Here is a 26,696-nt window from a genome sequence, read left to right as displayed (position 1 = left end):
TCTACTCAGATTCTCTCAAACTGTCAGTCAGCTCAAAACAGGTAACCTTTGAAAATCACAAGTCGGCTTTGTTTAAAGTAGGGATGCACAATAAATTGGCACGCCATCAGTATCGGCCGATACAGGCTTTAAAATTAAATATCAGTATCAGCCCGAAATGAATGCTTTTGCTGGTAATGACAGGTCAAAAAGATGATTCCTTAATAGCAAGTTGCTATTTGCATTTCATTTTATGTCTTCTTCTGCCAGTGGGTCATCACGATAAGAGTTGGCATAATAATATGTTAATTTCACCAGACTTGATGACTTGATGTTTCCACAATAAATAAGTAGTAGATAAAAAAAACACATGCATATATTGGCAGCAGCAGTCAGTCAAACTTAGTTAGAAAATATTGGCATATCAGATATCAGCAAAAATCCAATATCAAGCATCCCTAATTTAAAGCTTCCACCAGCCATATTTCCTTAGGTCATTATAATCTCTCTTTCCTTTCTCCATGTCAATGAAATCCAAGATATTTTTGAGAACATAACTGAAAAAAAAATGTAGCTGACACAGTTGCTTTAAACATTTGAAAGCTTCGGGTACTTACGATTTCACTTTTAAATGTAATCAAAGGTGAAAACACTTCATGCAAGGCAGATAAATTTAACCAACCTGAAGATGATTTTTATGAAAGCCGCTAATATTTTTTTTAATTTCCAGGCACAAAGTAACTAATAAACTGAGTGTCATAAATTGGATCCCATTCTTCCAGTTTTGATTCAGCCAATTTAAAGAAAGTTGACATGTACCAAAAGAACTTGGATTCAAAGCTTGGCGGAGGACTCAAGTTCACTGCTACTCTTCAACAGTATATGAATTAGTTTGAGGTTCTGACTGTAATTGTAAGTTTCACTCTTGTTAAGTGGTGGATGCCTTCATTTAGATTAAAAAACTACAATAAATCCTGTAAATTAAATTCAGATCAGTTAAGGTTTTTGCTTCTGATTGTACTGAACAGTTAAAGAGAAATTACACAAACAGCTGTTACATTGCTGTGCAGCATGTCTTTGCTTTTGTTTCAACATTGGAAAAATTTGACCCCGTTATTTGAACGAAGGAGTATTAAATCTGGGAGACATCGCTGGACGGAGTCTGGACACAGCCTTTTGAAGTGAACTAAGGTGGACTATCACATTTAATTGCTTACAAAGTGAGTATTTATTAATTTACTCAACAATAAAAGCCACTGAATATCGTCGCTTGGCTGTAACCTCACCAGCTATTTGCTCTCATGGAGGATTTTACTTGATTTAATGAAGAGACTATAGTATCTCTGTCATTACGCTGGTAGGTAGCCTTGTAGTAGATCATTGTACTTGTACTAGATTTTAATCCTATTACTCGTACATGTACCTATTACTGATGGCAGACAATATTTAATTTGGCTTGTGTAGTGTTGGTGTTGTGATGGCTTTCTTAAATTGGACACTTAAGACTTAAGAGTTAGAGTCCAACACTCTTATTGTACGATATTTCCAAACCAACTACTGAAGTGGAGTTCATCTACAAAATGTTATCAGAGCAATACTGCAAGCAAAGTAAGTACAAGTTTTAATCTTGGCTCTGCATTGTCTGCACTGTCTCTTCATGCTGCTTTGCACCTGTTAATGTGTTTACACCACTATGGGAGAATATGATATTACTCAGATTGCATTCAGTGTAAAATCTGCTCTTTGTCTCATTGTCACTTTTGCCAACCTTAGCCACATTTCTACTCAGAACGTTTAGAAAGAACTAAAAGACTTCCTCCTGTTGGTTTTTCCACTATTGTCTAAATACCTGCAGAGATCAGTTATATACATGTATATGTAAAAAACAAAACAAAACATAAGCCCCCTTTTTGTGAGAAAAAAGCAACAGCTGTTTTTACACAATTTTTGCATTCAATTATACAACAACATACGACTTTGTTGTGGGTCCATCTGTCGTAAGCTTTATTCTGTAATTTCATGTTGTGCCAAGACACAATGAACAATGCTGCAGATTTTTAAAAATGGTGGCTGAAAAAAAAAATAATGTGAGTGCTTGACCCATTTAAAAAAGTTCCTGTACTTTTGGGAAGTACTACCCCTGGCCAGGGATTTTTATTCTGTGGAAATACACTTAGCTCCTCCACAGGTTCCTAGTCCCTGAGGAAAATTCCGACAGTGGAAACGCGGTTCTTGTTGGCAAAAGTTTGTGAAAATTGTTGAGGATTTGGGAGCATCATTAAAAAGCTTATATCAGAGAATCTTATGATCCTGGTTCCCCTTGATGATACTGAAATTTACTCAAACACGTCTCTGGTTGTAAAGATGTAAATGCTCTTTTGCAGATGACGGTAAAAATGTCCAGAGAGAGGACGTTTGGGAGTCTTAGTAGATTTTCGAGGTGAGAAAGGAACCTCGATGGGAGATAATGAGAGGAAATGTCATTTTTCTTGTTCATGCTATAAATAATTGTATGATTAATGAATTTTCTGTTGTACAATCAAATGCACCTGTGTATATATGATCTCTTTCTGTAACTAAAAATGATTTAGATACCCTTCGTCTTGAGTGTATATTTTAATGAAAAATAACAAATAAATTTACATGAGCTGCAAAAAGAAACTTTTCAGTCTTTCTTTTTTTAACAGTGAAGTGCCTCAAGGAGCACTGAAGGGTGTGGATGGGGAAGACAGCAGATACAAACAAGACTGACTTACAAAAATATATGCATATATGCAGATTGCCTATTATACACTGAAGCATTCCTTCATAGGTGTGTCCTTTGAATGAACAGATACTGCATTTTATATATTTTTAGCTTGTCACAGTAGGAAAAGTACAGCTGGTAGTGAAAATATTAATGTTGGCTTTGATCTATTTAAGTGTCACAGCAGACAGTGATGAAGACCATGAAGGACCCTGAAACTGACAGAGGTGGAAGAAGTACTCAGATTTTTTTTTTTTTAAATGTCAATATAATAATGTATAATGCTCAAGTAAAATCTCTGCACTCCAATTTCCACATAAGTAAAAGTACAGAAGTATTAGCATCAAAATATACTTCAAGCACCAAAAGAAAAAAAAAAGCTCATTATACAGAATGGATCATTTCAGAAAAATATATATTATATTACTGGAATGTAATTATTAATGCATTAATGTGTTCATCATTTTAAAGTTGTTGCAAGGTGGAGCTCATTTTAATTACTTTATATACAGCTGGGTGGTTTAATCTGTAATAACATTTATTATCTGATTTATAATTTGTGTATTCATATTTTCAGTCTGCAAAGTAACTAGTTACTAAAGCCATCAGACAACTGGAATGAAAAGTATAATATTTGCATTTTAAATGTAGTGGAGTAGAAGTATAAAATGGAAATGCTAATTTGTACAAGTACAAATACAGTACTTGAGTACATGTTTTTAGTTACATTTTACCACCGGAAACTGAAGCAGTCAAATGGAATTGAGTCATCAGTGAATTTATTATTCACACCTGTGCTTTTACTACTGTGACATATATAAAAAACAAAAAAAAAAAAAAAAAAAAACTGGTACAGTTTGGGAAAGAAACAGTAGAGGGTGCTAGAGAGTTCAGAGAATTAGTGCTGCATTTCAGCAGATTAGCCTTTTGAAGACAACGTTAACTGCTGTGGTAGAGGCTAAGATGTAGAATCTGGATTTTTTTTTAGATAATATGCAATAATTGAAGGCCAGAATTGTATTTATCTGAAACTGCATGGACATATGTGGCTCTCAATGAAAACTCAGTGGGCAATTTAAATGATCTTATAGCAAACAGATTTTTACAGGGTTGGTTCACTTAAATCACAAAAGAATATGAGGTCTTCTTTACTTTTTCTGGTGTCTAGCAATGCAGATCACAGATTCAATAAATTATCTCTGAGATCCCTGCTGCCACCTCAATACAGTAAAGGTGAATGGCATGTTTTATGTTTGTTTCTTTTTCCTTTTTTTTTTTTTTTTGTGAACCGGTACTCCAGGACATATATTGAATGGAGAGAGGGACTCCAGAATGTATGAGGCCTTAAAGTTATTTCCTCACAACAAAGTACTGACAAATATAAAGAAAATGTGCAAAAAACAAGAAACCTCAGTGCAAGTTTAAAGCTGTATTCAGACAGAATCAGGCATTGTGGCGAAAACGCCAGTCCTCTCATTCAATAGAATGGGGATAGTCTGTTTAAGCTGCAGCAGAGGGGACTGTAAAGGCCAAAACAACCCCGAATAGCCTGCAGTGAAAAGTTGAAACGCAATCTGATGCCATACTGTGGTGGACAGACACATAAGCCAGCAATCAGACTGCTCCTCATTCATCTTGAAATATCTTTGAAATGAGCGCTATCCAGGTGAACTTCAGGGCCCAGATGATGGTAATCTTCCATTTGTGGTCTTGCTTGGTTTATTATGTGTACCCAGCTTTCACATCTGCGTCTGGCTTGAAGTTTATGCTGCAAAATAGCAACATCAAAAAACTTCTTTTGGTTTGTGTCCATTAATTTAAGAGAGAGAGTGCACAGCAGTGGTCGAACAAGCTAGAGGGTGAGTAAAGGGAAGTAGCTGTGGTAATGAGACAGCCAGTGAATCAGAGAAATAAAACCTTATTTTTATTTTTTGTTCGACAGCGGTGATGTTCTAAGCACAAATAAACATGCCCACATCCCCACCACACAACCCTGTGCTAATCATCACACCTGATTTGGTCTGAGCACAGCCTATCCATGTATCTGTGGTCAGGTTGAACAGATGATTTGACATGACATACAAGTTGATATCAGCGCACTGATTGGTCAGTCTAAATCTAGTATATAACATCTTTCTCTTAAAATACAGCCAGTAGAAACTGAAAAAAAGGTGACAAGTGCTTGATCTGATGTCTCTTGGCACATTCAGTGATAGGTTTGGACAGTTTGTTGTTGTTTGTTGTTTTGTTTTTTTTTTAATTATTGAAGTCATGTTTCAGTACAAAGCAACACACCTGCAGCTAGCAGGGATCCAGTGTCTTGCTCAAGGGCACTTCTGAAGGACTCATACTGCAGTTTTAGCCCAGGCCTTCCTGGTGAAGGCTGGTTTGTTCACAATTTAAGGTTCAGGCATAGACTTGCAGCCACCAGGAACAGCAGAACAGTCAGGTTTGGGGCACTGAGTGGGTTCGTACTGCCGTCTGTAGGTACTTCCAGTGAAGGCTTTGGACTTCCAGTGCCAGGTGAAACGCTTCCTCTCAACTCAGTCACAGAGGCTCCTTTTGTTGTAGAAACTACAGTAGATGCTGTTGTAGTCGCCATTACATCTCCAGGATTTTGTGCTACTGTACTCCCAACAGATGCTCCATCTTTCGGGGACTGCCGGTCTGAGATGTCCCCATCTACAGTCTTGTACCACTGACACTGAAAGTCCTTCTTCCAGATCTCAGCTGGGTCTGGTTCAGCTGGTTTAGTGCTTGTGTCCGGTTGATCTGTGGTTTTTGCCGCCTCTGCCTAAGATGTTAGAGAGAAAATTATGTTAATATTAGCAAACACTGCTGTTGTAATTTTCATAGCCTGAAAACTGCAAATTAAATAACATGGATGAAATTCAAAAGGAAATAACATTTTCATTGTCTTCTGAGGTTATAGCAATATTCATGCATTATAGTGTGTTGTGGAACTGAATATTACCAAAGCGCCGTGCAGAGATTTCAAAAAAGTCATGAGTGTTCCCAGAGAAACACACTGTTCCTGTGTTCAGTGCTGTAGGATCAAACTCCACCGGATCTTTCTCTGTTGTGTCTCAGCTACTGTTTTCTTACTGTCTAAACACAAAAGATCCTCAGGCAACTACACTCCCTGCTGTTTTTTTTTCTCTTTTTTTTAATATAAAGTCTTGGTTGTCTTTATCAGTCGTGACTCAAAATGAACCACTCTGTTTAAACTTTTCACACAGAAAAAAAACACAAGTTGAGAACTTCTGTTGCCTTTCACCATGTGTACACAGGCTTTTGTGAATTAACTCTTTAGCAGCAGAGAAGTGGGGATGTCAAAGAGGAAACCAGAGCTTTTCATCTTTCAGCACATTGTACTTGGCTCTTATATCTCACCAGTCTCACACAGTATATGCTGGTTCACCTGTCCACCAGCATGATTTCACCATTTACTCCTAAAATAATGCAATAATTTAGTAGGTGTTCTTTTTTACATACACCAAGCTAAACCTCCAGTTTATCATAACATAATCACCAGCACAATATTGCAATATTATGTAGCTCCCACTGGTGCCGGAAAAACAACTGTGACCCATCGAGGCACACACTCTACAAGATTTCTAAATGTGTCCTGTGATTTCTGGTACCAAGATGATAGCAGCAGATCTTTTAAGTCCTGTATTTCAAGGAGCTATACAAGTTGTGAGGTACAATTTGCTTAGATTTGATTAATTTGTGTTTATTTGATTAGTAAGCTGGAAAATGCACAAGCCAAACTAAACATGGGGCATTCATGGATTGGAGTTATTGTTCTAGCAAATCTTACAGATGCTGAACGGATTGAGATCTGATAAATTTAGGGGCCAAGTCAACATCTTGTCAACACCAGGCCTCCTTCTTCCATTGCTCCATGGCACAGTTCTGACACGCCCACTGTAGGTGGTTTCAGTGGTGGGCAGGGGTCAGCATGGGCACTCTGACCAGTCTGAGGCTGTGCAGCCCCATATGCTGGTAGCTGCAATAGACTGTGAGTTCTGACACCTTCGATCATAACCAGCATGAACTTTTTCAATAATTTGCGCCACAGTAGCTCTTCTTTGGGAATGGACCAGATGGGATAGCCTTCCCTCTCCTTGTGCATCAATGAGCCTTGGACACCCATGATACAGGCAACAGCTGAACCACCTTGGATCACTTTTGGTACGCACTAACTGCTGATCACTGGGAACACCCAACATGGCCTGCCATTTTGAAGATGCTCTTATGCGGTCACCTAGCCAACACAATTATGCCTTTGGGCCTCAGATCCTTATGGTTGCCCATTTTACCTGCTTCCAACACATCAACTTCAAGAACTGACTGTTCACTTGCTGCCTGACGTATCCAATGTGCCATTGTAATGGGATGATCAGTATTAATCACCTCACTTGTCAGTGGTTTTAATGTTGTGGATGATCAGTGTATGTAGACAAAAACTGAACATAATACCATTCAACAAGTTAGGATTTATTACTGGGCAGATGTTTGAGAATGCAGTAGTTTTAGCTACATGTAGCTAATTAACTGGAAACTCTGTGTACATTAGATTTGTTTCATAAGACATTCAGGCTCACCACAAGTACCAGAGTGTGTCCTGGTTTTGCAAAATGACATAAAGCAGCTTTGATGATGTTGCCAATGCTAGACCAAGGACAGAACGTGTCTGGTTTATATCTGAACAATGTTAAACAGACCTCTGTCAACATCAACTGTAGGAGTGAGCATCAAGCTCATGCTTGTCCACAGGATTAATGATAACTGGAAAACAATGCTTAAGCAGGGCTCTGTAAGTCCACCACAAATAAAATGACACTCTCACCTTTTCCGTCACCTTCTCCAGCACTTCGGATGGGGGTGGGAGGTGGAGGTAGGCAGAGCTGTCTGGATTTTGTCGGATGCATCGTCCCCTTCCCTGGCAGAGAGATGCTGAGCAGAGTCGAGTTGCTGTGGTTACGTTGATGGAGTAGGGGCCCAGGACCTTGCGGACAAACTCTGCCAGGTCCTGACATTCTCTCTGGGAAACAGACAAGCAGAGAGTTTCATGTGAACAGGAAGCTGGAACAGTGATATGTGCTGCGGGGTTGCCACTGGTTTGAAGAATACTTGTGCTAAGTTTGATATACTTTCTTCTTTTTTTAAAAATATTTCTGGGGGCTTTTTATGCCTTTATTTGATAGGACAACTGAAGCTATGACAGGAAGGTAGGGGGAGAGAGAGTGGGGCAATGACATGCAGCACAGGGGGTTCAGGCGGGAGTCAAACCCACAGCCGCTGCAGAGGACTCACAGCCACCATACATGGAGCACACACTCTACCAACTGAGCTACCCAGGTGCCCCTGATACACTGTCTTCATATCAATCACTGACAGTGCAGACTAAAGACATCTCTGGATTTGTAATGGGAATAGCTACAATATTGAAGACCTTGCACTGGCAACAGCTGTGGCCAGAGCCATTATTTTTTTGGGTTGTCTGAACGTGTTATCTCAAGAACCCCCTGAGGGAATTTCTTTAAATTTGGCACAAATGTCCACCTGAACTCAAGGATGAGCTGATTAGATTCTGAAGGTCAAAGATCAAAGTCACTGTGACCTCACACAACATGTTTTTTGGCCATAACTCAGGAATTCCTCTGTTAATTATGACAAAATTTCACACAAATTTCTATTAGGATAAAATGATGAGGGGATGAAGCTCTGTATCCAAAAGGTCTATGGTCAGCTTCACTGTGACTTCATAACATTCAGCTCGTCCTCTGTAAAAAAAAATAGTCTCTAAGTGAAGACAGCATGTGTTTGTACTGTTCTTGGTTAGACTGGTTTAAATTTGAAAATTTATATCAGTTGTGTAATTTTGAAATAAGAAAAGTGCTTTGTATGTATGTCATGTATCATTACAAAAGAGTGGCAACCTTGGTGCTGATATGGTAAATAAAATAGACATTTCCAACACAAAGCAGTCTATAAAGATTTAATCAGTGAAATGAAAAAAATAAAACAGTAAAATCTGTTTTAAACCACAATCCTAAAGTTGAATATAATCACATCTATAAATATCAGTAACTGGATAAGTGTGCAGACATATTCTTGGGTGTATGCAGTCAGTGTAAACGTATAGTTGTGTACCTCTGTCTTAGTCTCGCTTCTCTCCCAGATGACAACTCCGGCTGTTCCCATGGCAGCGCTCTCTCCTATGGTGCTCACCAGGTCTGCCTGTTAAAAAAGAAATTATACAGGGAAGCTATAAAAGAGCAAAAGATCTGCAGCACAGCATGATCTTTTTCAACTTGTCTCTCTGTACTTGTCATAGTATGATACACTATAAACACCATTACACTTGTCATATGAGGCCTGTTTATTTCACCCTAAATGCTACACACAAACACATTTCAGCTTTCTAATTATTGTCTTTTCCAAATAAAACTGTGAGACTTCTGTCCTTGCTTGGATCAAATATAGCAGATACTGATGTTCTAACCTGTGACAGGAAAGTATTAGTCGAGGCATAGACACTCTTGACCAATGGGAAAACAGGAACATCAAACGCAGACCCAGTAACAGATGATACTCGCAGTGCTTCTCTGATTTGACTGGACAAATAAAGCCTGGCTCCAGAGGTCCCACCCTATAAAAAAAGGAACAGCTTTGACACATTTATGCTTGTAAACCAGGTACAGCTCAGTTATTGGACACATACCAAAACTCAGTTTGGTGCTTAAACAACAATAAACTGTAATCTGCTCTTGTCCACTAAAGCTCTTTTCACAACATTTTTCCTGTGTCATAGATAATGAGTTTATATCACAAGGTTTCGCATTAGCCTGACAAGTTGAAAACAGGTTGTCTTTGTTAATTACAAGAAGCTCTGAGATTTGTTGGGTTTACTCTCCACTGCAGAACTGGGCTCGTACAGATGTAGGTATGCACCGTCTTTGACAAGGAGAAGTTTTGTGACTTCTTACAAAACTTCACTGAAAAACCAAACATGGCATTTTTCATTTCAGTTGATTTTTTTGTCTGCAGTTGTGTAGATGATGTTAACAGCTCAGGGGACAAGCTTGAGTTAGACAGTAGTTTTCAACTTTTTGTGACTTTACCTCTTTTTCCTCTCTTCTGTTTTGTTCCTGCTTATATCCAGCCAAGTTTAAGTACTTATATGACACAGGCTTTAAAAAAGATATTTTTCTCTTGAGTTACAATTAGGTTTTGTATGCTCCCTCTATAGATTATTCTCCTTATTATTATAGTGGGTTTAGATTTAAGGTTAGGAGGGTGTGAACAGTCAGAACAAGTGATTATAAAATATCTTAAACCAAAACAAAAACCTGAAAACACAAAAGAACAACAAAGTACAACAAATTAGCATGACCCACCTGCAATTTCTCCAGGGTGAGGAGAGGGTAGATGGCGGTGCATCGTTTCCATAGCCACAAAAGCTCGTCATTAAGGGCCATCTCTGCAGCAGGGCACTGGCCGGTATAATTGGCTAACGAAGTTTGGGTGGGATCGCCGTTGTAGCAGATGGGGTAAGGGGAGACGCCCCATAATGCTTTGGGCCTTAACTTTTTGACTTCCCGCAGAGTGTCCATCATTACTGTCTGGGCTGCGGCCTCGAAGTCCACCTGTGAAGAGATGAATAAATCAGCTTTCAGTCCCTTCCAGACATTTAAATGTTGTCCAAATGCTATTCTTCTTTTATTCTGATTCTAGTCTTTATGAAATGGCCAAATAACCGAAGTTGAACAAAGCTTCGGGGGATACACAGTGTTTACTGTGAGAGGATTTGTCAACGGTTCATCAAAGATCTCTACAGAACTCGCAATCATTTTAATGTCTCTGGTTATATTAGACCATTGTGGACAATGTTGCAAATCAGTGAACAGGACTGTTTGATGACAGTATTGGATTTATAGGATTTTGGCAGCAATATAATTGAACTACCTTGATGGGACACATATTTACAGAGATAGTTTGACACCTGTACACTAATCCATTTTCTTGCCAAGAGTTACATGCATAAATTGTTACTACTCTCATGTCTGTCCATTGAATATAAAGCTGGAGCCAGGGGACAGTTATCTTAGATCAGCATATTAAATTAACAAATTCATTAACGTTAATTCATTAATTAACACAATATATCTTTAATCCGTACAAAAACTGGTGTAAAATGACACGCTGAGTTTACGTGTCAGACTATTACTTGACCAGATGGAATCAGTTACTGGAGTTACTGGATAATCTCCTGTTAAAACCATAATGTACTGTTTTTATACTTCAGTTTTTGTATGGATGAAACAAAGCATATATAACAAGTTGATTAGTCATTTTTTGTTTGTCTTGCAAGCACTTAACAGTGTTTTTTAAACACATTTGCTAGTGACATGTGGAGATTCAAACAGGATACGTGAACGGAGCAGCATGACATGCATTAATGGTTCTTAGCTTCTGGATTTGAAGGCTCTCCTGTTTTAACCAGCTGGTGGTAGCTCCATGTTTAGTGTACAGGCATAAGTGTGGTGTTGCATAGCATATTTCCAAAAATGCCAAACTCTGGTTTTAGTTCACTGGATAAGCAATATAATCTGTTTTTTTTATTATTTGCAAAATATATAGATCTATATGCTATGCTATATACATATACTTTGATAGTAGATTTTATTCATATTTCCTACTCTTTTCTTAAAACTTTTTGTAACTTTGACACCATAGAGAGAAAATCATGTTAAGGGCTGCTTTGTCTCAATGAATCATCACTTTAAGTTATTGTATGCTGTATTCTGTATCTCTTGCCCCTTTTGCTCCTACCAGACTGCATCTTTATTTTTCTTCCTCCCAATTCTTCCTTTGGTACTTCTTTAAAGCTGCTCACATCACAATATCATAATGACATATTATTGCCAAAATTTAAGAAGTACTTTTTGTGTAATGACCGTAAGAAAATGGTTTTATTAGAGACCAAGTCTCAGTGGACTTTTACATTTTCCATCAAAGACTTTCTCTTGCCTAAAGAAGAAACACTTTTGGAAGTGTTTTGTTCTGTTGCCATCTTGCACACTCCACCATCTGCCAACAACTTTGAAAGTTTTCTCTCCTCCTCATGCTCCCTTAACCTCTTTCTTATCCCTCTTTCCTTTTAATGTTCACTTATTTTCCTGCTTATTATTTCTTGCAAATTTGGTTTCTCCCTTATTACCTCCCTCCTTCTACCACATACCCTTTTTATCACCTCTTTCTGTGAACTTTCTTTACCTTTGACCACTTCTCCACCTCGTCTGGGGTCCAGGCAGGAAAGAAAGTTCTCAGTAGGTTCCTTGATGCCTCTAGATACATCGTCTGCCTCTCTCGGTTCCTTGACCACTGGGGGACCCACTCTGCCCATCGCAGCACCCCTAGCCCAAGGTACCTCGGGGCAGGTAATGTTGCCTCCAAGTCCTGCTGTGTCTTTTGGAGGTGGCTGTTGAGCCGTGTGTGCTGTGGTAGCCCCCCATTGACTGGTGTGTCTTTGTCCACAAAATAAGGGTAGTTCCCCAGTGTGTCCTCATAAAAGACAGCCACACGGCCCTCCCGTTCCATCCCAAAAGATCTCGGATCTGGCCGACCAGAGCAGGAAGAGTCACGGATGCCCCAGAAGATGATAAAAGGCTGTCCGGACAGGAGAGGGGGGCGAGCTGGGCCGGCAAAACCGAGGTCAGCAAAGGCAGCAAGCAGGAAAAGGAAGCTTAGTAAAACTGGAGGCTGGACTTGAAGGATGGCTGAGGAAAAAGTTGTGGGAGTCCTGAGATTGTACAATGTTAATTTCGGTGCTTGCTTTGGGTCTGGACGCAACCGTGGCTCGGTCCACGCCATTGAAGCGACTCAGGCTCTCAACCCCTCAGGCCTTCACAGCCAATCATGTTCCTGTAAAACACACAGCAGAGGTCAAACCTACAACACTCTGTGAGGTGATATGGTCATTAAACAAAGTCATGATCAAGTAATGAGCAACAGGCCATGATGTCATTTAAGAAAATTCATCAAAAAAAAAAATCACAAAATACATTTTTTCTCACTTTTTACAGCAGCCATTTTGACATGATATAGTAGGGTAAACACATGCGTCAGGACGCTGCTATTGTGCATGTTGGCTCTCATGCAGTCAGAAACAGCTCAGTTTCCAGCAGTTTATAAGAGGCTATAATTCAAACCCAACCCGTCTTTTTTTGAGGGGCATAAAGCCAAACTATGGGGGTACAGCAGCCGTGGCCTAGATGGCTTCAATGAAATTCCTGCAGTAAATGCAGGCATTTGCCTTTAATCCAGGTTTGTCCCCTAACAGTCCACATTTTGGTAGCAAACACCAGTCACTAGTCACCAAAACAGGAGGAGAAAACATTTTTCAACCAAAGAAATAATACATAATGGTATGTTTCAGTTTGAGTCTGGCGTTCACACTAACCCAAATGAACCACACCAAGGGAATAAACGCTCCAGAGTACAACCGGACTAAACAAAGCTGGTGATAACCTGCTCTGGGTCTAGGTCTGAAATCCTGTCTTATCTCAGTTTAGGATGACATTTAGGATTTTTATACTATAAAAGCATGTTTTCTAACTACATTTAGAGAAAAAGACTGTCTTTGATAGGAATCATGTATATTGTAATCACAGACAAAATTCAAACAAAAGTCTACTGTTATTTTACTGTCCTCACCTAAAACAATCCTGATATTTGCTTCTGTCTTCTCTTTTATTGAGCTGCACTCTGTTTTGTCACCTCAGTGTCTTAGTGTAAAAGCTTAAAATCCTCCCTTAAACTGTTCTTATCTTCTCTGCTATCCTTTCTTCAACTCCCCGGCTTGAAGTGGGTGTGTTGAAGTCTGACAGATTATAGGTTTCCTAAGGGTTCCCTCAGTCACATGTGTCATGAAGAAAACCAGTGTGGTTAATATTTTATACGCTCAGTGATAGGATACAGCAGCCACTCAGCAGGGGTCCAGGTTTTAAAATGGTTACTGTGTGTCTACAAGGCAGCACACAGTAGAAAAGCAGGATAAATGCTGAGTGGAAGTACCAGTGACTCCCACATCACACATTTAATGCTAATCCTCATTTATTGTCCTTACATCTGAAGCAAATACACCTTGTTTTATACGTTGCCAAAGAAAGACAAGTCTCTACTGCAAATCATTAACATTCTCTCTGCCTCTTTTTTTCCGTGTTGCACAAAACCATAGACAATAGTAAGGCTATTTAGTGATGCTTTGATTCTGTTTATACCATATGTAGGGAGCCCATTGTTGCTTTCAGGATATATGGCTTCTCTTATGATGATTTTTTTTATTTTTAAAAAATACAAAACACCCATAGGTTCTTTTGACCAGGATCAAGTAAACCTGTTTTTTGTAGGCCATGTAGCATATGTGTATATGTAAAACCAAGGCCTGTGAAATGAATCTCTTTTTAAGTTACTGCGACAGTTCGCAAAGAATATTAGTTGTGTAATTTATTTATATGTCCTAAGTCCTGGAGCACTTGTGGACTCCAGGGCATGGCAATGGGAAGTGATTGCCCCCCTTGGTGCCCCCATGTAAAAAAAAACAAAAAACAAAAAAAACGATGCAATAATACTGCCTTAGATGCCCCTATGGTAGATAAATTGTGACAAAGTGCCCTTCCAGTGGGCAAAATGTGCTAAAATACCCCCTGGGGTGCCTTACCAGTGGAAGAAACACTTTAGACTGCCCTAAATACAAGAAAATTATTTGGCTTCTACATGCCTTTAAGCTGTTAAATCGTTCCCTGTCTGTTTTTATTACACTTGCAGTAGTTATTGTACAATAAAACAATTTTAATGTAAACCAGGACTGTAACTGTTTAACCCTAAATATCAGTTTTGCTGTGTTTTCCCCGCTGCACACAAGTGGTGCCTTCAGATAGCAAGTCTGCTTCTGTATTTGAATGCATCCTGATATTATTGTCCATGCACTTGATGTCAGAATACGCTAGATAGCATCTCAGTATCATACAGCTGTTTCCAGCAGTGGCACTCAAGCCAAGTGGTTGTAGCTCGAATTGCTAACAGTGGTACCCCTGCAAAATGCCATCATTTCAGCGAATCTAAATTTTGGATTTGAAACCTAGCTTGTAGCCTACGCAAACTATTTTGACTTTATTACTTGTACTTCTTTTTATATTTAATTTTTAAAACACATTTTAACAGTTACTTGAATGCCTGCTTGCCGTTATTTTTGCTTTCAGAGCTAGTTATTAATTATTAAAATATTACAAAAAACAATACTATATAATTGAGTGGAGAGGCAATTGTGATAACAAGTAGGCACATTTATACAGTCTAGTTCCATACAGGTCAAATAACTAACTTATTGAGCTCATTATTCATTTGTTTTTCTCCTTGAGTTGGTCAACAGCCAGATGTTATCCAGCACACACATTATGACCCTTGGTACTATGAAACATTGAAAGCCTTTGTTCTTCTCTTTTCAGTGCACTTGTCTTGTGTCTCACATTGGGAAATACCTAAATGACACTGACTTGGTTCTATAAATTACAAAGTTTTCTCGTCTTTTATTTTAAGAAGCAGTTAAGAGGCAGACGTAGACTCTGGAACCAGCTATGTTTGACATTTTTGCTTGAAAAATTACTGAAATTATTATTCAATTATCAAATTGTTTTGATCAAAATGTAATCAAAATTAAGTTTCTTTTGATTAACTGATAAATTGACTTTTCGTTGCAGCTCTAATTTCAAAGTTGGGCTGTCAGGATATCACCGACAATGGAAAGAAATGGAAATTAATGAAGAGCATACAGTATGTGTAAGAGTCACTGGATTATTTACACATATGTGTATTATTAACATGATATCAGTATTTTATTTTTTAGATATCACAGTTATCCTCAGTGTCAGTATATCATGGCACCCCTGCTGCAGAGTTCATTTTTAACTGGCAGCTGCAGTCAGTTTGTATTTTTGTTGAGTACAATTTTACATGCAAAACATGGAATAAGCTCATGAAATATGACAGATTTTTGGAATTTAAACAAAATAACAACTTGTTAGACCACCTGCAATTTTAAAATACAGCCTACAGGTTAATGCATTAATAATTTAACAGCCAGACATCAGTAGAGGAAAACTGACAGACAGACTCTTTGAAGATGAGCGCTGCAGTTGCTTCCTGCCAGTGTGTGTTCTTGAAGCTTTTAGATTGTTTATTCCACTGTGGATCGTACAACTTGAGTTTGAAGATGTTGGAAAACATACAAATGCAGTGATAAAAGTACCAAAATGCCGCAGAATAGGTGCAGTTTGTGCTGAGGAATAATAAACCAAATATTCTGGATGTCCAGGATTTTTTGAGAAATGACACGTTCGAGGATAAGAAAGTGAAAACAGTGTCTCCTGGTGCTTCTTGTTAAATTTGACGAAATCCAACACCTTTGACATATAAACTGTTTTTCCGGGATGGAAATGTTTTGTTCTGCTGCCTGTATTGCGATTTGGCTTGTTTGACTATGCTGTCAAAAAACTTCTGCTCCTGTTGGAGACATGAGGAAGCCCTTCATATAACAGTAAGGTAGTAATAGGTCTGATTAGCGAAACATTTGGCCAACTGAGCGGATTACACAGAGTTGTTCCACACGTACACTGAAGGATCCTGCTCTTGTCTAATAAAATATGAGATAATGAGATCTACAAGCAGCACTAGACATTACTGTTTTTTAAAAAAAACATGCATAGGTGGTAAAAATCAAGACAAAAAGTGAAAAATAATAACAGAATCTCTTATTTGAGGGACTAGTGTGTTTAGTGTTTACATGAGAACAGAATATGGTGGATAATTGGAGGCTCCTTACAGGTAAAAATCAACTGGCAGTAGAGGAATAAAGCGCTGCTCATCTAAAAAGTAAAAAAAAAAAAAAGAAATATTAGCTTCATTAACCATGTGAATTAATAATATGAAAGAATTTAGAAAAGAATCTTAAGTGACAACAGTCTTAAAAGAGAACCGTGTTTCATCATCATTAATAAAGGTTAATTTAGCCAGTTAGACCAAGGTCACTGTAAATATTTTAAGTGTAAAGCCTTGTACTTTTATGCCAGCAAATCTAAAAACAAATCCTCTTGTACCCACTTCACACATACAGATTGGGAAATCAACTAAGATCTATACATAAATGACAAATGACTGTCAGCCCTACTTTATAATCATGAAAGTTTTGGAACCATTTACAAAATTTGGGAGCATCAGGGGATGTAAACAGGAAGTACACTCTAATTTTGCCATGGTTTTAGTGCAGTAGTCTGCAACCTGTGGTGCTTTTTCCCTTCTTCAGTGACTCTCTGTGGTTTTGACAAAAAAAAATATATGTGAAATATGAATAATGGTAATTTTTTTAACATTATAATTTAAATTTATTGTTGTAGGCCAGTGTGTAAGTGATCATAACATTCTCCAATTGTAAAAATGTGTGGCCTATACACCAAATAAAAAACTAAAGTTTTAATATTTTGTTGGCTAAAATGTATATCATAACCCACACCTGAACAAAAATGGCTCTTTTGATCATAAAGTTTGCAGATCCTTGATTTAGTGAGTTAGGCTGTGACCTACAACTATGTGGGCAACAGACATGCTTTTTTTTTAGCCTGTATCCGTTGACAGCTTGGCAAATGGACACCATTACAAATATGACAAATTAGCTGTTAGCAGTTCCTGTTGTCAGTACAGCCATGGATGTACAGACAGTAAGCTCTGGATTAATCTGATACTGTTGAAATATGATGATTCTCATTCAAGTTCTGGAGTGATAAGGTACATCATTCCTCTATGATTTCCAAGTGGATTTATGCATATTTTTTCACACTGGACATGAATAACAATGAGCATAAATAATAATAAAATGGAAAGTCACATTGAAGAGCTTAATTTCCTCCATCAACTGTGTGTCACAGCCACCACTGCTGCTAAAACTGTTGACCGTGTTGGTAAATGGACCAAACTCCTCCCGACTTCCTGTTGTTTTCAGAACATGCACCTTTACCTCATATCACACACAGAATATCCCTCTGCTCCCATGCAGGGTGTCACATCTCACAGTTTGAAAACCTCTGTCTCACATTCTCCAAGACTATGAACACTACAGGAGGGATGAACACCACTGCTCGTTAGGATATTACCTCATTTGGTTTTCTTATGATGATTGTGGGGAGCGCTGTTTAACACTTAGCTCCAAAATTTCCCATAGGCAAAGGCAACTATTTATGTTTTTGCCCATCGTCTCCCAAATTACTTGAATACCACCAAGGTGATTACCACAAAATTGCTTTTATTGCACTTGCTTTAGTAATTATGGTGATATAAGCTTCTGTCAGATGTAAACACAAATCACAGCAAAATGCAGCGCTGCCCTGCCACAAATGATATCAGACTACACCATGACAACACACAATCTTGAGGTGGCAGTTTTTCAATTTTCATACACATTTGCCACAACATAACACTGTGCTGCTCACATGTATAGCAGGCTAGTAAAACTGATAGGAATACCAAAGCAAAACAGCTTGATATTCATCATGCAGTTTTTACGATGCCTGTAGGTGTTCAGCTCGATTGAGATCAGGTGAATGCAAAGGCGACAGCATGTGATTCACCTTATATTCTTATACATCAAACTATTCAGTGATCCCAAGTTGTGCCCAATTTGAATCAGCTTGTTATACATTTCTACTCATTTATTCTGGTTTTTCCTTCCGCGTGCATTTCATCTTTTTTACGGTTTCTGTTTTGAGGTTTTTGGATTGATCACAGTCTTACTGAACTCCGCTGTATCATATTGTGTCCTATTCCTCTGGAGTTAACAAAGGGCTGTAGCATTTTAATGTTTTCCAGCTTATTTTTCTTCACCAGGAACTTGTCACATTTTGGAGAAAAAGCTCCGGCAATTGCTTGTTAGCAGTGGCAACTTCTCTCGAGAGCGCAGGTAGCCGCTTGGTCTCTAACAAGCCATTAAAAAGGGAAATTTTGCACTGTGTGACGACTGTCTGGTAGAGACAAAGTGCAACTCAAAATGCCACGGGATTCTTGTAGCATGAAATATACAATGATCGTATAAGTACACAAGCTTTAAGGAGGGAAATTAAGAGAATATACTATTTGTGTACCCCATTAAAGGCTCTGTACCCCCTCACAGGTGTTTTAATTAACCTGTCTGATTAGACTTTTAGTCAGGTGGAGCTACGCTGGAAATGATACGATGTCGCCAACACAAGTGACTGACAGGAGAGTGAGGGAGCTGTCAATCAAGCGGCGTCTGTACGCGCCCGCCTACACAATCCTGAGAAGAGGTCTAATCAGGCTAAAGTGGGAACACCTGTGTGGGTGTGCAGCGGCAGCAGGGACATCACATTTTAACAAATAACACACAGAGGAAGTTTGACACATGAACTGCCCATAACCCCTCTGCAATACAACTACAGCATGTTAACAAGCCGAGTGCAATAAGAGCTATTTGACACCATTATTAGATTTAGATGTGTAGTCCAGTTCATTTGTCTCAGTATCATCTCAAAATAACAGCCGCTTAACTGTAATTATAGCTCACACATGAATGCCTACAGTAATTGACTGATTATAACAGCGTCAATGATAGTGATTAATTTGTACATTCCCTGTGAAATCTGTTAGAAAACATTGGGTATGAATACACGAGATTAGATAAGAAAAGGTTAGACTTATGAAACAATTTGCAGTCTTCATGCAACTCTCTTAGATTGTTATTTTTTATGGTTACTTTGTTAATTTAAGATTGTTAATTGCAGCTAACAGTTCTACAGTGCTACAGTCTATCAGACTGCCACCTCTGTTCTTTTCAAGCAATTAACTGATGCTCTTATCCACACACGCTTCCGGAGAACAGTTGAATAAGCTCCCAGATCACCAACATTATAAGCCACTAATACTAAGGAGGCCACAGGTCACAATGCACTGTGTGCTGTTAACATCCCTGTGTTTCTAAATTGATCATGTAAAAAATGTTCTAAAAAGATGAGAAAAATGAGAAGAGAGTGCACTTTTTACTTGTTTAAATTATTCAAAAACTTTAGTTTTTATTGTTTAAAAATGTTTCAGTTTAGTTTAGTTTAGTTAGTTTGTTTTCAGTGTTAAGAAGTCCCAGTCCCAGTCTCAATAAACACCAACCAATGCCTCCTCATGCTTGTTGTGTTGACAGATTTGACCAAATGGACAAAGACAAAAACTAAAGATACTTCCTGTGGGTACACAGTATTGTTTCAGTTAGTTTTTGCTTTTCTCTAAAGTCAAGGTTTTATTTTTTTTGTCAGTTAAATAAAATGGCTTTCAAGAAATCACTTAGGGAATCAAGATCATTTATGATCATTATACGACACAATAAAATTAGATTAATAGTTCCTTCCTGCTCCACACAAATACAGTATATTTACAGATAATTATAATTATTATTATAATAAAATTCAGAATGGAATGAGATACAATATAAAAACATATAAACTATGTATTTAAAATATATAAAATATGTACAGATATTTACATATATGCACGTACACAGGAAATAATTCTGTAGTGCATTTTTTTTAAAAATTTGCATCAGATTGAATGTAAACAGCAGGAACAAGATGATGATGATGATAACAATCTGTAGTTGTAGTTTAGTTAGTAAACTATAATAACCTTGGTGTGAATTGAAGGCTTGTATGATGGTGATGAGTCCTTGTCTAGACTTTCCCACTAAAAACCTGTGGTTTTATTGTAATCATTTACAACCACGATCAGACGATCACAGATTCAAGTTAATTCAGTTGTTTCCTGTTTTTTAGAAAGTTCCAGATCTCTGGTCTTTAATGTTTTATTCCAGTAGTGGTAACACTGTCATACTGTACAGTATGTAATCCCTCACTCACTGGTAGTGGTGAATGGTAAACGTGATAGCGAGCTAATCTGTTCAGACGAAGCCTCTGGTCTGTGTTTACTTGTCTGTCTGGACACAGGCTCATCCTGAGCCCACCGCCTCCGCAGCTCAGAGCACATAAAGACACGCCAACCTGTAATGCTCATACATTATGGAGCCTCTAATGTGTCAGTTTATATATTACACAGTAGTTCAGAGGTTTACTTTTAAAAATCAGTTCATTTAATGATACACTATTATGAAAAAGTGTAAAAAAAACATGATTAAATTCACATTAAGTTAAAGACACACTTTTTTATTATGAAATGTATCAATAATTCACGACATTATTACAATATGTCCTTCAGCCAAGAAGGAAGTAATGAGTATATAAATCCAGCATTTCTAATTTTTAGTTATTTCATTTTCTAATGTGTTTTTCTGTTCATTTTTATCTCACAGTCCATTTGTCTGCTGTGCTCTCATGAAAGCTACCATGCTGTGCCAATAACACAAGGAAAGGAAATCTGTTATTTCAACCTGCTGGGACGCTGATTTGATCTCGGTCATCATCAAACAGATTTGGCACTTGAGGAGAAAAATATCCATAACAAAAGGAAAACCCTGCTTATTATGTTAAATTTAGACCTGGAGATCTCGTTTAAAAACTTGGCAACTGGAAGCTGTGAGCTTACAGCCGCACTGGCTCCTGCTTTTCTGTCTTTGACATTGACTATCAAACGTTGGCCACAGTGCAGTGCGACAGGTTTTTTTTTTCTGTTTTATTTTTAGTGAAACTCTTAAATCTGTAAATCAAAAGACTGCTGTTTTTTCCCCCCAAACTTTTCAGAAGTAAATTTAGAGGAACACTACTATACTAATATGTATTCTTTCAGGGAAGGAGGCGATTGATGTCTCCTTATTGTGTCCAAATTAAACAACCTACTGCTCCATGTTCTCTGGCCACATAGTGTTTGTGTTGCTGCTCAATGAACTGAGAGGAAACACCAGCAGGATCCAATCAGGACGTGAAATCAGCTGAGATTAGCACGATACATGCGTCACTCCAATCTAATGCCCGGGGAAGAACCAGTGCAAGTCACTGTTCAACATACAGTCCATTGCTTTAGGTGTTTAGGTGTTATAATTATAGACAGGTAGTCCTCATGTCTCAAGATTTGATTTAGCCTCTATACCATTAAGAGTACATTCATAATGAATGCTCAGTTGTTAGTCAGCTTGGACACGGTTATAGTTAGACAGGTGATAGTTGCTTCTGCTTGCTCAGAAAATGTGTGGTTGGCTCCAGTAGCTGATACTAAAATGTCTGAAATGATTCAGAAACAGTAGGAGGCACCGGTGTTGCCATTTTCAGTGAAACTACATTTTTAGACCGAGGAGTCTGAGGATAGAGATATCAGTCCAACACTCACAATACTTTCTCCTTGCCCAGCACTTTGGTCCACAACACAACCTGTCAGCTTTACATAAATTCATCTGGCACACAGATGAAATCAAACCCATTGTCAGCTGGAACCCCCCTCTGCACCGTCCAAAGGAGAAGTGTGTACAGCTAATCATATTAATAATAATACGAAAGTACCTTTTGTTTGGACCCAACAGTATTATTAATTAATAATACCATCGCAAACTATGGTCTCAAAAATAATCATCTTGTTAAATCACAACCTTTCTGGCCGATTCAACAAAAGACAGAAGTTAAAGTTACTGCAGGACAATTAAATTTCATCACACAGGTGTTGTTTGCTGTAATAGTGACAATGTTTCTAGATTTTCTTCAAGCTTTTTACTGAGTCAACCATTATTCAGATTTTTTTAATCAATAGTCATTGTATTAATTTACACCTGTGATGAATTCATGTCAAAAGTCAGCAGTTTATCTGCTCACACCGCTGAGGTCAGAGTGAAGAGTACTGACAGAATGATATTAACTTACTGTAGTTTTCATACTTCAAAAGTAACTTAGGCAGGCTCATAATATTTATGTTGAATATGAACCACAGTTCTCTTTTCACTCATTATCAGCACCCTAACTGTCCTCCAACTTTAATCCTTTAAAGGTCCACTGTATGCTTTACTATTGGCAGAATATGGTAGAAATGGACTGTAATATTTATCACAGGCTGCAACTAACAACTATTTTCACTGTCAATTAATCAGACGATTAATTAATCGATTAGTTGTTTGGTCTATAAAATGTCTACAGAGGCCACTGGTCTGTTCCAAGGCTCTAGACAAGACCTTTCGATTTTTCATAGGTTTCACGGTCATCACGCTCTCCTACATGTTTGGAAGCAGAGAGTGAGGAGAGGTGTATGAAATCTGATGCCACTTAATCCCACCCACTGGTCCTTTAATAGAAACAATTTTATTTCATACATTTTTTTAATGGCAGCTTTTTTTTCAGTTGTTATTTTCAAGACAACAGTCTTCATTTGAGACTACAGATTTTATTTGAATTATTTTATGATTTTTAGTCGTGGAGTTATTTTCAAAACTGTAACCCTGACTGTCAAAAGTAACGTGACCTACACAGACAGTAAGATACTGGAGTAAGATCACCCAGTGATGGACAGTAGTTCAGTAGTTATTTAAATGAAATGAACTTCCTCCATTTGTATTTGAGGAGAAATGTTTAAAAGTGACAATAAAAAAAACCCCAAACTTTATTTTGTTAAGATTGTTGGGCCCATAGTGTTGAACTAATACTGACACATTTACAACACTCACCAACTCATAACAACTCATCCAGCAACCAGTTATATTATTTTCATTTTTTGATATAATTTCTGCCTGTGCATAAGACTGTCATCACATCATCGTAACGATATCGTGACACCTATCATGACATTGTCATAAAGGAGTCTTTATAAATGTTTATAACTGTTGTCATTAAGAGTCATTTGAGACTGACTGTGGCCAGTTTGACGACAAGGAATACAGTACTAAGGAGGTTTTATTGCAGTTAGGCCTCTGTAGCAGCTGTAGCTGTGTAGCAAACTGGCCTTAGAACATTTAATGACATCTTTATGACAAGTTCAAATGGTACAACTTAACTTGAAGAAAAAGAAAATATTTATGACACATTTATAATCATCAGTGTCAAAACCAGCCACGTATGACACTATAATGTGGTTTTAAAACATGAAGCTAAGCAGTTTCTTTAAGTTTGAAAATGTAATGTCATGTCAAGTTGTCATGACAAAGACACTGACAAGTTATGTTGTACTGGTTAATGTCAAGTTGTCACAACAAAGACATTACTGGGATGATTAATGTTAAGTCATCATATCAAAGACATCCCAAACAATGTCAACTTTGCATTAAAAATGACATCAAACCAAATGACACTTAATGTCGACTGTCATAAATGTTCATAGAGACTCCTTCATGTTCATAACAAGTGTTATGGCAGTCTAATACGCACCCTTTCAAATAAAGTGTTGCCCATCATTGGTACTTTTCAGTGCTTGACTTGTCTGGTTCCAGACCTCTGAACGACTGCCCACACCTCAGATTTTTTTTTCAGTGATTCAAACAGAATCAGTAAATAATGACTTGAAACAAAATGCTGATTCAGTTTGATATCAGGCCTGTGTTGTCCCTGACCAGATGTCCTGAATAAAACACAACACACAACAATTCCATTTGATTGAATAGAAGAAATCTGTGCTGTTGTGTTGCCATGTCAGTCCAACATGTAATTCAGCTGTGAATCTGTTTAAGCATTTTATTTTATGTACTTTAAACACTCAATATTTGTACTTATTGTTGTTTTGTCTTGGTTTGTTTTCATCAAATTGAATTAAACTAATGGCAAAAAATGCTAAAATTGGAGAAATGCTATGCCAACTACCGCCATATTAGTCAAGACAAGCCACACTTACCAAGGCCAGGGTTGTTCCTGTATTTACTCCTCACAGTCTGGACATCGTCTGAGTTACTGCTCCTGATCCTATGATATCTGATCCTCCTATCCTCTGATTTATTCGTTACTCTTCCAGATAAAAAAATCAGGGAATCCTGTTGGATTTGTGAGGGCATGGATAATCTGTGCATGTATAACATGCAGCAAAAAGAAGCCTGGCATCTGGAAGACAGAGATAGAGGGGGAGGGAGGGAGATAAAGACAGAAATACACAAGAGAATTTAAAAAAAGAGAGATAAAAGTGTCAAGAGGGGAGGAAAAGATGTCGGAGATGACGAAAGGGAAAGACAGAAAACCAGTAAAAAAAAAAGAGACTAAGAGGAGCGAGAGGAGTGGAGCGTCTGTCCGGGAGATAGAGTGATGGGTGGGCAGGTGTGTGTGTGTGTGTGTGTGTGTGTGTGTGTGTGTGTGTGTGTGTGTGTGTGTGTGTGTGTGCACGTGTGTGCGCGTGTGTGTGTGACCTCACCTTCACAGCCAGGCTAAGCTTCCTTACTGAGAGAAGGTAAGCAGGGTCAGCGTTGACCACACTGACTCACATGACCAATGACACTGACCATAATCCCATAATCCCCTGCTCTACCGCTGCCGCTCTTGGCTAAACAAACACCCGAGCTGTGGAGGATCACACCTGTCCCCCTCTTCTTCCTCCCCCTCCCCCCCACTCCCTCCTGTCCTGCTCTTCATCTTTTATCTCTTCTCATCTTCCTCTACCTCTTGCTCACTTTCTTCCCCTCTCTAATCTCTGCTCTTCGATTCAATTATCTTTCATTTTTTCATCTCTTCCTTTCTTTAATTTCCCTCCACCTCCTCCTCTTCTTTGCTCTCCTCCCCCTCCAGCTCTTTTCGTCCCTCCCTCCCAAATCCCTCTCTCCCTAATCTCTTTTCTTCCACACTTGACTCTCTGTTGTTTTATGTTGAACTTTTTTTTTCTATTTCAAGGACTCAGCAGCCACAAAAAACACAAGCACCGTCTGGGTTGGTGTGACACAGCAATAAACCACTGCTCCCTTGTTCTCTTTATTCTGTTCTGCTCCTGCTCTTTTGCCCTCATCCTTCCTTTTTCACCACCTCTCTTTATTGAATCACTAACATATTTTTTATTCTTAGTTTCCTGTGCTTTTGTATTCATTCTTTTTTTTTTTTCAAATTGGTCACAATCCATACCTCCCCCTAAATCTCTCCCTCTGTTTCCTAACACACTTACATACACTGTCTGTGCCTCAAGAAAGCCGTCTGGTTTCTAATTAAAATCTGTGGACTGTGTGTCGCACAAGAATGAAAGACTCGAGCCACACTAGCACCCCCATGAGGAATTAAACAAGTGGTGATTTTGACCTGCTGGTTCGGGTAGATGAAAGAAATTCTTAAAATATCATAAATGTCTGGTCAAATTTAATGGCAGTCAATTATTGTCTAAGTGGTGAGGAACTGACAGACAAACTGGCATCAGCACATCCAGAGCATATCTGGATGGCCTGAGTTTTTCCCACATGACCAAAATGATGACGCTGCCACATAAAGACCCCCCACAATGGTTAATAACACCCAACTGGAAACACTGGTGCCAACTGCTGTTTATTCTGATGAACCATCTCCAAATAATCACATGATGGTAGTGGATGGAAATTAATATTAATTTGCATTTTCTTCATTTTCTCAAAATTTGATTAATATCTGTGGTACATTTTGATGGAAATCGGACTAGTGTCATTGTGCGCTGTGTATGTAGTAGGAGTTTTGCTAGAACATAGTGCATATGCCATTCCCACTTTGGGAAGTTTTGTTAGAAATTTTGAGAAAGTAATAGATTATAGCTTAACTGTTTTTGCCATCCGACATCCAAACACACACGTCTATGAAATCAGTCTGCCAGCTCTGCTCTGACTGCTACTGGCCACATGCTCATGGTCAAGTGCAGAAACTCTTACAAGATTCGTATTTGTTGTTTCTTATTGTGAATATTGTTCAAACTAATTAATGTGAAAATGCTGTGGTTACGATATACGTAGGTTTAGGGACAAAAAAACACTTGTTTAGGGTTAGGGAAAGATCAAGGT

At 38.3% G+C, this 26,696-nt stretch overlaps 1 protein-coding gene across 1 annotated transcript; it reads right to left on the bottom strand.

Annotated features, from left to right (window-relative positions):
• Window positions 1-4,971: 4,971 nt before the first annotated feature.
• Window positions 4,972-24,995, bottom strand: LOC146325530 (hyaluronidase-2). Its single transcript, XM_084721603.1, has 7 exons — window positions 24,599-24,995; window positions 12,014-12,661; window positions 10,135-10,383; window positions 9,240-9,386; window positions 8,888-8,974; window positions 7,581-7,775; window positions 4,972-5,519 (listed from the first exon to the last, which is right to left on the bottom strand). Exons 2-7 carry the CDS (start codon window positions 12,608-12,610, stop codon window positions 5,118-5,120), a joined length of 1,677 nt encoding a protein of 558 aa, XP_084577729.1. The 5' UTR covers window positions 12,611-12,661; window positions 24,599-24,995; the 3' UTR covers window positions 4,972-5,117.
• Between the last annotated feature and the right edge of the window lie 1,701 nt (window positions 24,996-26,696).

This window comes from Lutjanus erythropterus, chromosome 6, assembly GCF_056507025.1.
Source record: "Lutjanus erythropterus isolate fLutEry1 chromosome 6, fLutEry1.hap2, whole genome shotgun sequence".
Taxonomy (NCBI): domain Eukaryota; kingdom Metazoa; phylum Chordata; class Actinopteri; order Lutjaniformes; family Lutjanidae; genus Lutjanus; species Lutjanus erythropterus.
This window is presented reverse-complemented; position numbering and strand designations above follow the sequence as displayed.

Excerpts from the sequence above, each read along its gene's own strand:
- LOC146325530 (XM_084721603.1), bottom strand. The coding sequence starts at position 12,610 with ATGGCGTGGACCGAGCCACGGTTGCGTCCAGACCCAAAGCAAGCACCG. Across the intron at positions 9,387-10,134 it reads TCACCCTGGAGAAATTGCAG|GGTGGGACCTCTGGAGCCAG; the intron begins GTGGGTCATGCT and ends CTTTTTTTATAG. Across the intron at positions 8,975-9,239 it reads CTAATACTTTCCTGTCACAG|GCAGACCTGGTGAGCACCAT; the intron begins GTTAGAACATCA and ends CTTTTTTAACAG.